Raw genomic sequence first — 16,495 nt, forward strand, 5'->3', positions numbered from 1 at the left:
ATAAGGGTAAAAGAACCCTTAGGGGAAAGTGACCATATGATTAAATTCCCAGGCAAATGATATATACACCCCAAAGAGGAAGAAGTATTCTAAAGGAAAATTGACAAACCGTGGCTAACAAGAGAAGTCAAAGTCAACATAAAAGCCAAAGAGTGGGTATATAATAAAGCAAAAATTGGTGGAAAGTTAGAGGTTTGGGAAGCTTTTAAAAACGAACAGAAGGCAACTAAAAAGTCAAAAAGATAAGGATGGAATATAAAAGTAAGCCAGCCAATAGTATTAAAGAGGATACCAAAAGCTTCTTCAGATAAATAAAGTGTAAAAGAGAGATGAAAGTCGATATCAGACCACTGAAAAACAATACTGGGGACATAGTAATGGGGCAAGTAAATGGCAGATGAACTGAATAAGCATTATGCATCAGCCTTCACTGTGCAAGACACCAGGTGGAAGTTCCAGGTGTCAGGGGGCATGAAGTGTGTGAAGTTACCATAACTAGAGAGAAGGTTCTTGGGGAAAACTGAAAAGTCTGAAGGCAAATGAGTTACCTGGACCAGATGGTATAAACCCCATGATACTGAAAGAGGTGGCTTAAAAAATTGTAGAAGCATCACTAGATTCTGGAATGGTTCCGGAAGATGGGAAAATTGTAAGTGTCACTCTACTCTTGAAGAAGGGAGAGAGGCAGACGGAAGGAAACTATAAGTCAGTTAGTCTGACCTCTGTGGTTGGGAAGATGTTGGAGTCAATTATTAAGGATGAAGTCTCAGGAGGCATATGATAAAATAGGCCATAGTCAGCATGGTTTCCTCAAGGGAACCGTTTTATCTTGCCTGATAAATCAGTTGGAATTCTTTGAAGAAATAACAAGCAAGATAAACAAAGGAGAATCAGTTGATGTTGTGTGCTTGGATTTTCAGAAGGCCTTTAACAAGGAACCACAACTGAGGCTGCCTAACAAGCTACGAGCCCATGGTATCACAAGAAAGATTCTAGCATGGATAAAGCAGTAGCTGATTGGCATGAGGCAAAGAGTGGGAATAAAGGGAGCCTTTTCTGTCTGGTTGCCAACGAATAGTGGTGGTCCACAGGGGTCTGTGTTGGGACCAATTCTTTTTACGTTCTACGTCAATGATTTGGATGAATGAATTGATGGCTTTGTTGAAAGGTTTGCAGACAATATGAAGATAAGTGGAGGAGTAGGTAGTTTTGAGGAAGTAGAGAGACTACAGAAAGACAGGAGAATGGGCAAAGAAATGGAAGGTGGAATATAGTGTTGGAAAGTGTATGGTCATACATTGACCATTTTCTAAATGGAGAGAAAATGCAAAAAGCTGAGGTGCAAAGAGACTTGCAAGTCCTTGTGCAGGATTCACTAAAGGTTAATATACAGGTTGAGTCTGTGGAAGGCAAATACAATGTTAGCATTCATTTCAAGAGGACTGGAATAGGATATAATGTTAAGACTTTATAAAGTACTTGTGAGGCCTCACTTGAAGTATTGTGAGCAGGTTTGGGCCCTTTATCTTAGAAAGGATGTGCTGAAACTGGAGAGGGTTCGAAGGAGATTCACGAAAATGATTCCAGGATTGAATGGCTTGTCATACGAAGAGCATTTGAAGGCTCTGGGTCTGTATTCTCTCGAATTCAGAAGAATGAGGGGTGATCTCATTGAAATCTATTAAATGGTGAAAGGGATTGATAGAGTGGATGTGGAGAGGATGTTTCCAATGGTGGGAGAGTCTAAGACCAGAGGACACAGCCTCAGAATAGCGGGGCATCCTTTTGTAATGGACATGAGGATGAACTTCTTTAGCCAGAGAGTGGTGAAGCTGTGGAATTCTTTGCCACAGGCAGCTGGAGGCCAAGTCATTAAGTATACTTAAGGTAGAGGTTGATAGATTTTTGATTGGTCAGGGCATGAAGGGATACAGAGAGATTGGCACTGAGAGGAAAACTGGATCAGCTATGATGAAATGGCGGAGCAGACTTGATGAGCCAAATGGCCTAATTCTGCTCCTACATCTTATGGTCTAAGATTTGACAGAGGCATACAGAATTATGAGGGGAAGAGACAGGGTAAATACAAGCAGACTTTTTCCACTGAGGTTGAGTGAGACTACTACTAGACGTCATGGGTTAAAGGTGAAAGGTGAAATGTTTAAGGGGAACATGAGGGGAAACTTCACTCAGAGTGTGGAGAGAGTGCAGAATGAGCAACTGCTGGATGTGACTTTGATTTCACCATTTAAGAAAAATTTGGATAGGTACATGGATGGGAGAGGTATGGAGGTTGATGGTCTGGGTGTAGTTCAATGGGACTAGAAGCCCAACCTCCCTGAACCTCTCAAATTGGGGTGGGGATTGGTCAGTTTCTCTGAACAATCAGAATGATAATGATCTCTATCAGGAGGACCTGAGACTGAAGTCTGAAAGGCAACATAGTCTTAGCCTGTAAGTTGAATTGTTTTGATACAGTTAAAAGAGTACAAGCGTACAGCCTTGACAGTACATAATGATGAATGAATATATTTTTGTCTAGAGAAGGTGAGATCATCGTGCAGATGCAGATTGCAAATGGTGCTTTATCATGGGAAAGTACTAGTGTAAGGGACTTTGAAGGATATAAAAAAGGGCAATTTCTTTGTGCAAAGGGGAATCTTCTAGGTTGGGTCATGATTAGCGGTAGCACTAAGGGTTGGATGTTGGAGATAGAGACAGAACATCTAGGGAGCGAGAGAGATTGTAAGAGGAAAGGCTGCATAAAAGTTTCTCAAAATTCCTTCCAGTATTCTGCAGATCAGCATATTTAGTGCATGCCAAGTATTAGTTTGTTTTCTGTACTACTACTTCATTAAATATTTGTTTTGCTTTCTGTATTGCAACTTTAGCATAACTCTAATAAAGTGATTTATTGTGTACAATGACTCCTTTGTTTGCAAATACATCTGCAAATACCCCTTGCTGAATCAGAACACGGAACAAATTATAAAATATTTTTCATTACAGTAACCAACACATGCTCCCTTTGCCCTGGGAGTGCTTGATGATGCAGTGTAGGGGAAAGATTCACTCTGTCTAACCCATGCCGTACATGATCTAGAACAGGGGGTGGGGTCTGTGGACCCCAGGTTGGGAACTCCCGATTTAGAACAACTTGACATGACAGTGCATTTATAACTAAGATACATAAAGCTCCCAGCAGAATAAGGAATACTGTGCTTACCTTCACAATCTCTGCATCAAGATCTCCATTACAACTGTCAAAATATTTCTTCAAATCCTGAAAAAAAACCAAGAGGTTGAACAGTAGGATTAGCAGGCACTAATATGAAAACCAACAATAAGATTTGCTCCAGAGAACCCAATATGAAACCTTTGAGTTTAGTCCACACCACCAGTAATCCTTTCCAAGTAGATGCTATATATATTGCTCTATTTTTTGCACTACTTATTTTTATATACTTGTTGCGTTACAGTAATTTTTATGTATTGCATTGCACTGCTGCTGCAAAACAACAAATTTCACAACATATGTCAGTGATAATAATCCTGACTTGGATTTCTTTCAAATATTTCTCCACTCACCCTAACCTATGCCCTCTAGTTTTGGACTGCCTTACTCTGCAAGAGAGCGGAGGAGAGATTGGAGGATCTAGCTTGGCCTATCAACACATGGTACAGTTGTTGCTGGTGCTCAGAAAAAGGCAAACACACCGTGATAGTGCCACACCTCGGAGTGGAAAGGTTGCACCACTCTCCCCAGCCTGCTCAACACCAGCTTCACAGGCAGTGTCACCACACTGAGCTATCAGGCAACTCATTGCTGTCAGGTCTCATCACAGTTGAAAGCGACCTCAGCAGGTGTGTTTTTAAAGCACAGGTGGGTACATACCTCAGTATTCTGACTGAGGACCAAGTGCCATTTCATGTCTTCTGAAACATGTCATTTAGATTCTACCTGCAGGACCTGAGTGTCTGTTATCATTAAAACTTGAAAAACTAGAAAGAATAGACGTAGAGAGCTGTTTCCAACAGTGCAAAACTCTAGGACCAGAGGGCACCACCTCAGAATTGGATGTTCCCTTATAACAGAAATAAAGAGGAAGTTTTTTTTAGCCGGAGGGTGGTGAATCTATGGAATTCATTGCCACAGCCAGCTGTGGAGGCAGTCATTGGGTATATTTAAAGTACAGGTTGATATGTTCTTGATTAGTAAGGATACCAAAAGTTATGAGAAGACATGAGAATGGGGTTGAAAGAGAAAAATACATCAGTTATGATCAAAGCAGACTTGATGGGCCAAATTGCCTAATTCTGCTCCAATGTCTTATGGTTCTCCCACATCAACTCCTCAAACTGTAATGGGCTCAGTTGCTCCCTGCTGATGATGGGAGGCCAGGCTGCAGCAGTTACCTGATCACAATATTCAAACACGAGGGTCAGCTTCTTATCGCTGTGAAGAACATCGTGCAGCCTTTGGAGAGAAGAGAAAATGAAGATCAGATTGAGAACTTCCAGCAGGGGAATTAATGTGTTATTTCTCAGCTCAGATACGAATGTTCCAGCATGAAACCTGTTCCCAGGTTTTACAACTAACACAACCAGATCTGTTATCAGAAAAAGTTGGCATGAGATGGTGTTCATAGACTTATAATCACACAAAGTATATGATAGGGAGGTAGTCACACCTAGGCTGTCGGAAGCAGGTCGTTGGGTGACAGTCAGAGGGGGGAAAGCGAAGGTGAGCAGACAGGTAGTGCAGAGCACCCCTATAGCCATTCCCCTGAATAATAAGTTTACCGTCCTGGATACTGTCGGCGGGGACGACCGACCAGGTGTGAGCCACGGTGGCAGGGCCTCCGGCACTGTGTCTGACCCTGTGGTGCAGAAGGGTGGGATGGAGAAGAGGAGAGCTGTCGTCATTGGAGACTCTATAGTCAGGGGAGCAGACAGGAGATTTTGTGGACGTGAGAAGGACACCCGCATGGTTTGTTGCCTCCCGGGTGCCAGGGTCCGGGATGTCTCTGACAGGGTGCACGACATCCTGATACGAGAGGGAAAGCAACCAGAAATCGTGATACATGTTGGGACCAACAACATACGCAGGAAGAGGGATGAGGTCCTGAAGTGTGAGTTTCGGGAATTAGGCAGAAGGCTGAAGAACAGGACTTCAAGGGTGACATTCTCAAGATTGCTGCCAGTGCTACGTGACAGAGATGGTAAGAATTGGAGGAGATGGCAGTTGAATGCGTGGCTGAGGAGTTGGTGCAGGGAGCAGGATTTTAGATTTTTAGATCATTGGGATCTCTTCTGGGGAAGGTGGGACCTGTACAGATTGGATGGGTTGCACCTGAACTCAAGGGGGAGCAATATCCTTGCAGGTAGGTTTGCTAGCATGGTTCGGGAGAGTTTAAACTAATTTGCAAGGGGGATGGGACCCAGAGCGATAGAGCAGTGAAAGAAGTGCATGGAGTAAAGCCAGATCTAACATACAGAGAGGCTTTGAGGGAAGAGAAGTAGAATAAACAGTGTAAAGACAGGAAGGTAGAAGGGCTGAAATGTGTGTACATCAATGCAAGAAGCATCAGGAACAAAGGTGATGAACTGAGAGCTTGGATACATACATGGAATTATGATGTAGTGGCCATTACAGAGACTTGGCTGGCACCAGGGCAGGAATGGATTCTCAATATTCCTGGATTTCAGTGCTTTAAAAGGGATAGAGAGGGCGGAAAAAGGGGAGGTGTGGCATTACTGGTCAGGGATACTATTACAGCTACAGAAAGGGTGGGTAATGTAGCAGGATCCTCTTTTGAGTCAATATGGGTGGAAGTCAGGAACAGGAAGGGAGCAGTTACTCTACTGGGGGTATTCTATAGGCCCCCTGGTAGCAGCAGAGATACAGAGGAGCAGATAGGGAGGCAGATTTTGGAAAGGTGCAAAAATAACAGGGTTGTTATCATGGGTGACTTTAACTTCCCTAATATTGATTGGCACCTGATTAGTTCCAAGGGATTAGATGGGGCAGAATTTGTTAAGTGTGTACAGTATGTGGACAGGCCGACCAGGGGGAATGCCATACTAGATCTAGTACTAGGTAATGAACTGGGTCAGGTCACAGATCTCTCAGTGGGTGAGCATCTGGGGGACAGTGACCACCGCTCCCTGGCCTTTATAATTATCATAGAAAAGGATAGAATCAAAGAGGACAGGAAAATTTTTAATTGGGGAAAGGCAAATTATGAGGCTATAAGGCTAGAACTTGCGGATGTAAATTGGGAGGATGTTTTTGCAGGGAAATATACTATGGACATGTGGTCGATGTTTAGAGATCTCTTGCGGGATGTAAGGGATAAATTTGTCCCGGTGAGGAAGATAGGGTGAAGGAACCATGGGTGACAAGTGAGGTGGAAAATCTAGTCAGGAGGAAGAAGGCAGCATACATGAGGTTTAGGAAGCAAGAATCAGATGGGTCTATTGAGGAATATAGGGAAGCAAGAAAGGAGCTTAAGAAGGGGCTGAGAAGAGCAAGAAGGGGGCATGAGAAGGCCTTGGTGAGTAGGGTAAAGGAAAACCCAAAGGCATTCTTCAATTATGTGAAGAAAAAAAGGATGACAGGAGTGAAGGTAGGACCGATTAGAGATAAAGGTGGGAAGATGTGCCTGGAGGCTATGGAAGTGAGTGAGGTCCTCAATGAATACTTCTCTTCGGTATTCACCAATGAGAGGGAACTTGATGATGGTGAGGACAATATGAGTGAGGTTGATGTTCTGGAGCATGCTGATATTAAGGGAGAGGAGGTGTTGGAGTTGTTAAAATACATTAGGATAGATAAGTCCCCGGGGCCTGACGGAATATTCCCCAGGCTGCTCCACGAGGCGAGAGAAGAGATTGCAGAGCCTCTGGCTAGGATTTTTATGTCCTCGTTGTCCACGGGAATGGTACCGGAGGATTGGAGGGAGGCGAATGTTGTTCCCTTGTTCAAAAAAGGTAGTAGGGATAGTCCGGGTAATTATAGACCAGTGAGCCTTACGTCTGTGGTGGGAAAGCTGTTGGACAAGATTCTTAGAGATAGGATCTATAGGCATTTAGAGAATCATGGTCTGATCAGGGACAGTCAGCATGGCTTTGTGAAGAGCAGATCGTGTCTAACAAGCCTGATAGAGTTCTTTGAGGAGGTGACCAGGCATATAGATGAGGGTAGTGCAGCGGATGTGATCTATATGGATTTTAGTAAGGCATTTGACAAGGTTCCACATGGTAGGCTTATTCAGAAAGTTAGAAGGCATGGGATCCAGGGGAGTTTGGCCAGGTGGATTCAGAATTGGCTTGCCTGCAGAAGGTAGAGGGTGGTGGTGGAGGGAGTACATTCAGATTGGAGGATTGTGACTAGTGGTGTCCCACAAGGATCTGTTTTGGGACCTCTACTTTTCATGATTTTTATTAACAACCTGGATGTAGGGGTAGAAGGGTGGGTTGGCAAGTTTGCAGACGACACAAAGGTTGGTGGTGTTGTAGATAGTGTAGAGGATTGTGAAAGATTGCAGAGAGACATTGATAGGATGCAGAAGTGGGCTGAGAAGTGGCAGATGGAGTTCAACCCGGAGAAGTGTGAGGTGGTACACTTTGGAAGGACAAACTCCAAGGCAGAGTACAAAGTAAATGGCAGGATACTTGGTAGTGTGGAGCAGCAGAGGGATCTGGGGGTACATGTCCACAGATCACTGAAAGTTGCCTCACAGGTGGATAGGGTAGTTAAGAAAGCTTATGGGGTGTTAGCTTTCATAAATCGAGGGATAGAGTTTAAGAGTCGCGATGTAATGATGCAGCTCTATAAAACTCTGGTTAGGCCACACTTGGAGTATTGTGTCCAGTTCTGGTCACCTCACTATAGGAAGGATGTGGAAGCATTGGAAAGGGTACAGAGGAGATTTACCAGGATGCTGCCTGGTTTAGAGAGTATGGATTATGATCAGAGATTAAGGGAGCTAGGGCTTTACTCTTTGGAGAGAAGGAGGATGAGAGGAGACATGATAGAGGTGTACAAGATAATAAGAGGAATAGATAGAGTGGATAGCCAGCGCCTCTTCCCCAGGGCACCACTGCTCAATACAAGAGGACATGGCTTTAAGGTAAGGGGTGGGAAATTCAAGGGGGATATTAGAGGAAGGTTTTTTACTCAGAGAGTGGTTGGTGCGTGGAATGCACTGCCTGAGTCAGTGGTGGAGGCAGATAGACTAGTGAAGTTTAAGAGACTACTAGACAGGTATATGGAGGAATCTAAGGTGGGGGCTTATATGGGAGGCAGGGTTTGAGGGTCAGCACAACATTGCGGGCCGAAGGGCCTGTACTGTGCTGTACTGTTCTATGTTCTATGTTCTATACAGAAATAGGCCCTTTGGTTCACTGAGTCCATATCAACCATCACACATCCATTTACGCTAATCCTACATTAGACACATTTTGTCTTATTCTCCCCATTCTCGTCAACTCTCCTCAAGTTCTATCCCTCATTTACACACCAGGGGCAATTGAGAGTGTCAATGAACTAATTAACCCACACATTGTTGGGATTAGGGAGGTAACCAAAGTGCCCAGTGGGACCCCACCCAGTCACAGAGAGAAGGTGCGAATTGCACAGTGCTGGAGGTTAGAATTGAACCAGATTTTCTGCCCTCAGCACCAGATCCTGTGACACACCACTAGGTACAAACCTTCAGTCAGAGAGGCAACCTTATACTACCACTCTCTGGATTCTCCCACAAAGCCAACGTCTAATCCAATTTGCTACTTCATCCTGAATACCGGGCAACTGAACCTCCTTGACCAGCCTCCTATGCGGGACCTTGTCAAATGCCTTACTGAAATCCATGTAGACAATATCTACTGCCTTGCTTTCATCCACTTTCCTGGTAGCTTCCTCAAAAAATATTATAAGATTGGTTAGACATGATCTACCACACACAAAGCCATGCTGACTATATTTAATCAGTCCATGTCTATCCAAATACTTATATATCCAGCCCCTTATAAAACCTTCCAATAACTTTCCCACAACTAATGTCAAAATCACTGGCCTATAATTGCCTGGTTTATGTTTGGAGCCTTCTTTAAACAGTGGAACAACACTGGCTATCCGCCAATCATCTTGTGCCTCTCCTGTCACTAAAGATGTTTTAAATAACCCTGCTAGGTCCCCGGCAATTTTTGCACTTGCCTCCCATAGGGTCCAAGGGAACGCCTTGTCAGAGCCTAGGGATTTATCCACTCTGATTTGTCTCTGGGTAGCAAACACTTCCTTCTCTGTAAACTGTCCAGGGTTGTTGAAGTTGATGCTGCTTTGCCTCACTTCTATCGACTCTGTATCTGTCTGCTGAATAAATATGGATGCAAAGAATTTACTTTAGATCTTCCCTACCTGTTTTAGCTCCACACATATTTTACCATTCTGGTGTTCCAGAGAAACAATCTTGTCCCTAGCAATCTTTTTGCTCTTAACATATCTATAGAATCCCTTAGGATTCTCCTTCACCCTGACTGCTACAGCAACCTCATGCCTTCTTTTAGTTTTCCTGATTTATTTCTGAAGTGTTCTCTTACATCCTTTGTACTCTATAAGCAACTTACTTGTTCCTACGTGCCTATACCTGCTATGCATCTCCTTTTATCTCTTAACCAGGGCCTCAATATCTCTTGAAAACCAAGGTTCCCTACACTTGTTATCTTTACCTTTTACTCTGACAGGCTCATACAAGCTTTCAATTCTCAAAATTTCATTTTTGAAGGCCTCCCACTTTACAAGTGTACCTTTGCAGAAAACAGCTTGTCCCAATCCACATTTCGCAGATCTGGATAGCAGATCCAGAATGGCACGCTCTCTTGTTGGGTCTTCTATGTACTGATGAAGAAAACTTTCCTGAACACATATGACAAACTCTATCCCATCTAGTCCTTTTACAGAATGGGACTCCCAGTCAATATGTGGAAAGATATAGTACAAATCAAGTTACTAGAAGTGCACATTTTGGGATATAGACAAGCTAGAAAAATAACAGCGAGAAAGTAGATGGAGCTTAATATGTACCAGTATGAGGTGTTACACTTTGAAGCATTGAGGTACAGAGCGATCTTGAGATGTGGGTCCGTAGCTCCCAGGAAATAGCAATACATGTAGATACAGGATGTTAAAGAACGTGTTTGGCATGCTTGTTGCTAGGACGTCGATTATAAAAGTCAGGAAGTCATGCTGCAGCCGTATAAAACTTTGGCTAGGCCGCAGTTGAAGTATTGTGTGTAGTTCTGGTCGTCCATTACAGGAAAGATGTGGAGAGTGTGAAGAAGGTGCAGAAGGGGTTCATCAGGATGTAGCCTGGAATTGAGAGTATTGGCTATAAGGAGCAGTTGGACAAACTTGGACTGTTTTATCTGGACCCTCAGAGGCTAAAGGGAGACCTGATGAATGTTTATAAAATTTCTGGAGTCTTAGACAGAGTAGATGATCAGTCTTTTTCCCATGTTAGAAATATAAGATACTAAAGACAAAAGGGGAAGTTTCTAAAAGAACATTTAGGAGGCAACTTCGTTTTTACTCAGAAGTGGGAGGTGATGGAAACACACTGCCAGGGAAAGTGGTGGAAGTAGATACAGGTGTGGATAGGAGACAATTAGACAAGCTCCTCGACAGACAGGGAATTGATAGATACAATGTGCAGGGAGATGCCCACTTTAAATTGGCATTATGGTTGGCACAGACATCATGGACCAAAGAGCCCACTCCTGTGCTGTACTGTCCAAGTAACGAGAAATATAAGGGAACTGAAAGCCATGAGAAATTGACACAGAAGTGGAGTTGAGGCCTGGGTTAGGTCAGCCATCATCATAGTGAATGGCCAAGTAGCCTACTCTTGTTCCTGTGTTATATCATAATATCTGTCATGACACAGGCCCATTGGATTCATGAGAGCAATCCTATTACACAAAGCTGGACTGAGAAGAGGCAGAGTTTAATCTGGAAAAGTGTGAAGTGATTCACTTTAGAAGGCTGAAGTTGAAGGCAGGATTTCGGGTTAAATGGCAGAATTCTTAGCAGTGTGTAGGAACAGAGGGATCTTGGGGTCCACGTTCATAGATCCCTCAAAGTCGATAACAGTCGGCCTTCAAAGTTGGGGGCGGATGTTGAGTTCAAGAGCTGTGATGTAAAGTTGCATCTCTATAAAACTCTAGTTAACACACTACGCTTGAAGTATTGTGTGCAGGTCTGGTCCCCTTATTACACAGAAATACAAAAATGCAGAGATTATTTACCAAGATGCTTCCGAGATTACAGAGCATGTCTCATGAGGATAGGTTGAGCAAGTTCTTTTTGGAGCGAAGGAGGTTGAGAGGTGACATGATAGAGGTGTATAAAATGAAAAGAGGCATTGATAGAGTTGACAGCCAGACATTTTCCCAGGGCAGAAATGGCTAAAACAAGGGGTCATAATGTTAAAGTGATTGGAGAAAATTACAGGGGGGTTGTCAGAGGGGGTTCCTGTTTTACTTTACACAGATACACAAAGACTGGTGGATGTGTGGAACACACTACAATGGGTGGTGGTAGAGGCAGATACATGAAGGACATTTGGATCAAAGAAAAGTGGAAGGCTATATGGGAGGGAAGGGCTCAATTGATCTTGAAGTAGGTTAATAAGCTGGCACAACATTGAGGACCGAAGGGTCCATATTGTGCTGTACGGTTCATTGTTGTAAGTCCCACTTCCTCTCTTATTAAAACTCTTTAACTTTTACAGGAAGAGTTTAAGCAACAGGGCCTGAACTCACTTTAAAAGCATGAGATGATATGAATAAAATGAGCAGAATTCACATGAGCTGGAAAGGATAGAAGCAGGGGTGATGTGAACTCCCGCTGGGCCAGGGATGAGGAATCATCCATGTAGCACTGAGAAGAAAACTATTTCTTCACCCAGAAAGTGATAAATATTTGGAATTCTCCACCTGGAGACTCAGTTGCTGTGTACACTAAAGACAAGTTAGAAAACTTTAAAATATTTAGGTAATCAGTAGTTGGTAGAGGAGAGTGGTGCTGTGGTAAAAGATCAGCCACACTATCTTCTGCAGTGTCCACATCCTTCTGACCAGCAGATTACTCCTACCTCACAATGTTTTTATGTTTCAGCTCCTTCAGAAGACAGATTTCTCGTAGGGCGGAGCTGGGCACTCCCTGAGTGAGAAAGAACACAAATAAATTATGTGGATCAGCTTCTGGCTTTAACTGCAGAGGGTGCTTCATACGCTGTAACTCAAGGGGACCACAGCCAGTTATGTTAACGCTAGCTAAATTCAGTCACATCCTGCAGCTCCGTAAGCTTCCCCCGAGCAAAATGCCACCCCAGAGGGCCGAAATACACATTGTAACCCCAAATTCTGCGTTCCCGGGTGCTCTCCAGCAGACATATAACCCTAGAGTAGAGGTTACACTACAACTGCAGGGGATACAGACATCTCCCGTACTCCAGGGAACAAACTATGTCCTATCACAACAGGTACAAGTGAGTTGCACCCGAGATTTTTTGGATCATTTACCTCATCATCATCATCCAGTCGAACTCTCTTCAGTGCCACAATTTCATGAGTTTCTTTGTTCTTTGCTTTAAACACTGTCCCATAGGTTCCTGAGTAAGGAGAATAGATGCTGATGGCATTTCCAAATTTAGACTCACAGAATTAGACAATAGAAACAGACCCTTCAGCACACCTTGTCCAAGTGCAGCTACCTCAGCTGATCCCATTTCCCCACATTTGGCTCATATTCCTCTTAACCATTCCTATCCATGTGCCTGTTCAGATGTTCTTTAAGCATTGTAATTGTTACACCTCCACACTTCCTCTGGCAGTTCTTTCAAAATACCCAACACCCTCTGTGTGAAAAACAAGAGGGGAAGAACTGGACGGTTAAGGGCTCAAGCCACTGGGCCTCACAGAGAATCAAGATGGTGTTGTTGGCATTGACCATTTGGGCTGAAGCGCCTTTTTCCCGTGTTGTGTTACTCTATGACTACAACAATTATTGGGAGAAATTGGTCAAGCTGTCTTCATTCCATGGAACATCGGAGAATGAAGGGCAGCCTTATAGAAAGGTTTAAAATTATGAAAGGCATAGATAAGGTCGATGGCATCAATCTTTTCTCCAGGATAGAGGAGTTCAAAACTAGGAGAAAAAGATTTAGGGTGAGAAGGAGAGATTTAAAAGGGTCTTGAGGGGGCAACCTTTATGATAGAGAGTGCTGAGTATTTGGAATGAGCTGCCAAAGGGAGTGTTTGAAGCAGGTGCAAGACTGCCATTTAAAAAACACTTGCATAGGTAAATGGAAGGGCAGACTTGGAGGTATGTGGGCCGAATGCAGGAAATTGGGACTGTCTGCGTGTGTACCATGCCAAAGGGGTCTTCTATCTATGCTGCATCAGTCAGTGAGAGGGTCAGGACGATTACCATGTCGAGTATCATGTCACACTATATATCGCCATCCCAGATGTCAGGATCCTAACCCCCTAGCTGTTAATTCACTCACTTTGACGCAATCCAGATCCAGATCCTGATCCCTCAGCTTTGCTCAATCTTTGTGCTATGCTTTAAACAGTTTACATGTTAGGTTGAGTTGCTGAGTTTCGACTTTGTTAGCTTGTTCTTGGGCCAGCAGCCAATTCAATTAAGGCAAAATTTTATTGTTAAGGATTCCCATTTTTTCAGTAAGGGTGGCCTCTTGTTGTTCTGCTGCCCTAAACACGTCAAATGTCATTTTCAAAGCACACAGCAAGATCTAACAGGCTGTATCTTTACTCTCCTCCCTTTGGGGAAACGCTATCTGAATTAGCAGAACGGCTACCATGTCCAGGACATCACCACTACTGCTCACCATCTCAGTTCTCCAACACGTGGGAAGGCAACAACATGTAGACAGGATGCTGCTCATTGTCACAAAACCATAGGTGTTGCCTGTCCATCCCAGTATCTTAAGCTCAGTCTCACCTGCGGTTATGTCCTGCTGTCTGTGAAACATAGTGCACTTTATGCTGAATCCTGCCAACTATGCCAATTGTGTAACAAAAATTATTTCAAAAATTTGTTCTGTTTTTTTTCTAATTCAGCTCAGGGTACTTGCATATGTATTTGCAATCAAAGGGAGGCACTGTTCAAGTGTTGAAAGCAAGAAATAACTTTATTGAAGTGATAGTAAATGGAATACAGAAAGAAAAAACAAATGATTAATTGGATAATATGGAAACAACACAAGACTTATCCATTTAATTAGCTGATCTCTGCAATGTCAGAGGGAACCACAGATCTGACAGCCTTTCATACCACCTTCTCTCTCTCTGACGTATTTGTCCCCATCTCCAACTTCTAGCACTGGTTGTGACTTAGCCCAAGAGACAATCCCCTTGCACAAAAAAGTGTCCCTTTTAATACCCTTCAGATCCCTCACAGTTGCAGTGTAAGTTGATCGAGTGGTTAAGAAGGCATATAGCACGTTGGCCATCATGAGTCACGGGACTGAGTTTGAGTTCAAGAGCTGTGAGGTAATGTGGCAGACCTATAAAACTCTGGTTAAACCTCACTTGAAGTATTGTGTTCAGTTCTGATTGCCTCATTGGAGGAAGGATGTGGAAGCTTTACAGAGTGTGTGGAAATTTACCAGGAACTGCCTGGATTAGAGAGTGTGCCTTATGAGGATAGCAAAGTGAGCTAGGGCTTCTCTTTCTGGAGTGAGGGTGAAAGACAGGTCACTTGAAAGAGGTGTACAAGGTGTTGAGAGGAATAGATTGAGTGGATAGGCAGAGATTTTTTTCCCAGAGCAGAAAAGGCTAACATGAAAAGGGCCTTCGTTTTATCATGTACTCCAAAACTCATCCTTAATAATAGACTCCAAGATCTTTCAACCACTAAAGTCAGGCTAACTAGGCTATAATTTCCTTTGTCTGCCTCCTTCAGAGTGGAGTGACATTTGCAATTTTCCTGTCCTCAGGAACCACTCCAGAATCTACTGACTCCTGAAAGATCATTACGAATGCCTCCACAATCTTTTCAGCTACTACTTTCAGAACCCTGGGGTGTAATCTATTGGTCCAGTTGACTTAATTAACTTCAGAATTTTCAACTCCCCAACTAGCTTCGTAGTAATAGCAAGGATACTCACTTCAGCCCCCTGACACACTTGCATTTTGGTATTCTCTAAACCTCTTCCACAGTGTAGACTTACACAAAATACTTATTAAGTTCCTCTACCGTTTCTTTGTCCCCTCATTATCTCTCCAGAATAATTTTCCAGCAGACCGATATCCAGACTCACCTCTCTTTTATTTTTATATATCTGAAAAACTTTTTGTATCCACTTTTATTATTGGCTAGCATGTCGTCATGTTTCATCTCTTCTCTATGACTTTTTTTAGTTGTCTCACGTTTTTTAAAAGCTTCCCAATCCTCCACATTCCCACTAATTTTTGCTATATTATATGCCTTCTCTTTTCCTTTTATGCTCTTTTTGACTTCCCTTCTCCATTACGGTTGCCTCATTCTCTTTAGAATACTTCTTCATCTTCAGGTTGTATCTTTCTTGTACCCTCTGAATTTCCCGCAGAAACACCGGCCTTTGCTGTTCTGCTGTCATCCCTGCTATTGTCTCCTTGTAATCTACTTTGGCCAGCTCCTCTCTCATGCCTCTATAGTTCCCTTTACTCCATTGTAATATTGATACATGAAATTTTAGTTTGTCCTTCTCAAAATGCAAGGGTGAATTCTATCGTATTATGATCACTGCCTCCTAAGGGCTCCTTTATCTTAAGCTTACTAATCAAATCTGGGTCATTATATAACACCCAATCCTGAACTACCATTCCCCTCGTGGACTCCACCACAAATTACTCCAAAAGCACATCTCTTAGGCATTCTGTAAATTCTCTCTCTTGGGATCCAACACCAACCAGATTTCCCCAAACCACCTGCATAGTGAAATTCTCCATAATTGCAGCATTGCCCTTTTTACAAGCCATTTTTTTAATCTCCCATTGTAATTTGTAGTCCACATCCTGGTTACTATTTGGAGTTTATAACACCCATTTGGGTCTTTTTACCATTGTAGTTTCTTAACTATACTCACAAGGATTCAACATCTTCCAATCCTTTGTCACTTCTTTCTCAGGATTTAATTTTTTACTAAGAGCCACCCCATCCCCTCTGTTACCCGCCTGTCTTTTCGATACAATGTGTATCCTTGGATGTTAAGCTCCCAACTTTAACCCTCTTTCAGCCATGACTCAGTGTTGCCCACAAAGTCATACCAGCCAATCTCTAACTGCGCTACAAGATCATCTACATTATTCCATATACTGCCTGCATTCACATATAACATCTTCAGTCCTGTAATCATCATCCTTTTTTGATTTTGGTTCTCTGTTACACTTTAACTCATTCCACTGACTTCAAATTTGTCCTTTC

At 43.0% G+C, this 16,495-nt stretch overlaps 1 protein-coding gene across 1 annotated transcript in view; it reads right to left on the reverse strand.

The window, feature by feature from the left end:
• The window catches only part of cdk5 (cyclin dependent kinase 5), a 75,831-nt gene that overhangs the window by 54,986 nt on the left and 4,350 nt on the right, over positions 1 to 16,495 (reverse strand). The window contains exons 2-5 of the mRNA XM_063061028.1: positions 12,586 to 12,674; positions 12,156 to 12,223; positions 4,417 to 4,477; positions 3,227 to 3,283 (exon numbers count right to left, since the gene is read on the reverse strand). Of these exons, the coding sequence (XP_062917098.1) occupies positions 3,227 to 3,283; positions 4,417 to 4,477; positions 12,156 to 12,223; positions 12,586 to 12,674 (275 nt within the window). The remainder of the gene's footprint in view (positions 1 to 3,226; positions 3,284 to 4,416; positions 4,478 to 12,155; positions 12,224 to 12,585; positions 12,675 to 16,495) is intronic.

The sequence above is a fragment of the Mobula hypostoma genome, chromosome 1, assembly GCF_963921235.1.
Source record: "Mobula hypostoma chromosome 1, sMobHyp1.1, whole genome shotgun sequence".
NCBI lineage: Eukaryota > Metazoa > Chordata > Chondrichthyes > Myliobatiformes > Myliobatidae > Mobula > Mobula hypostoma.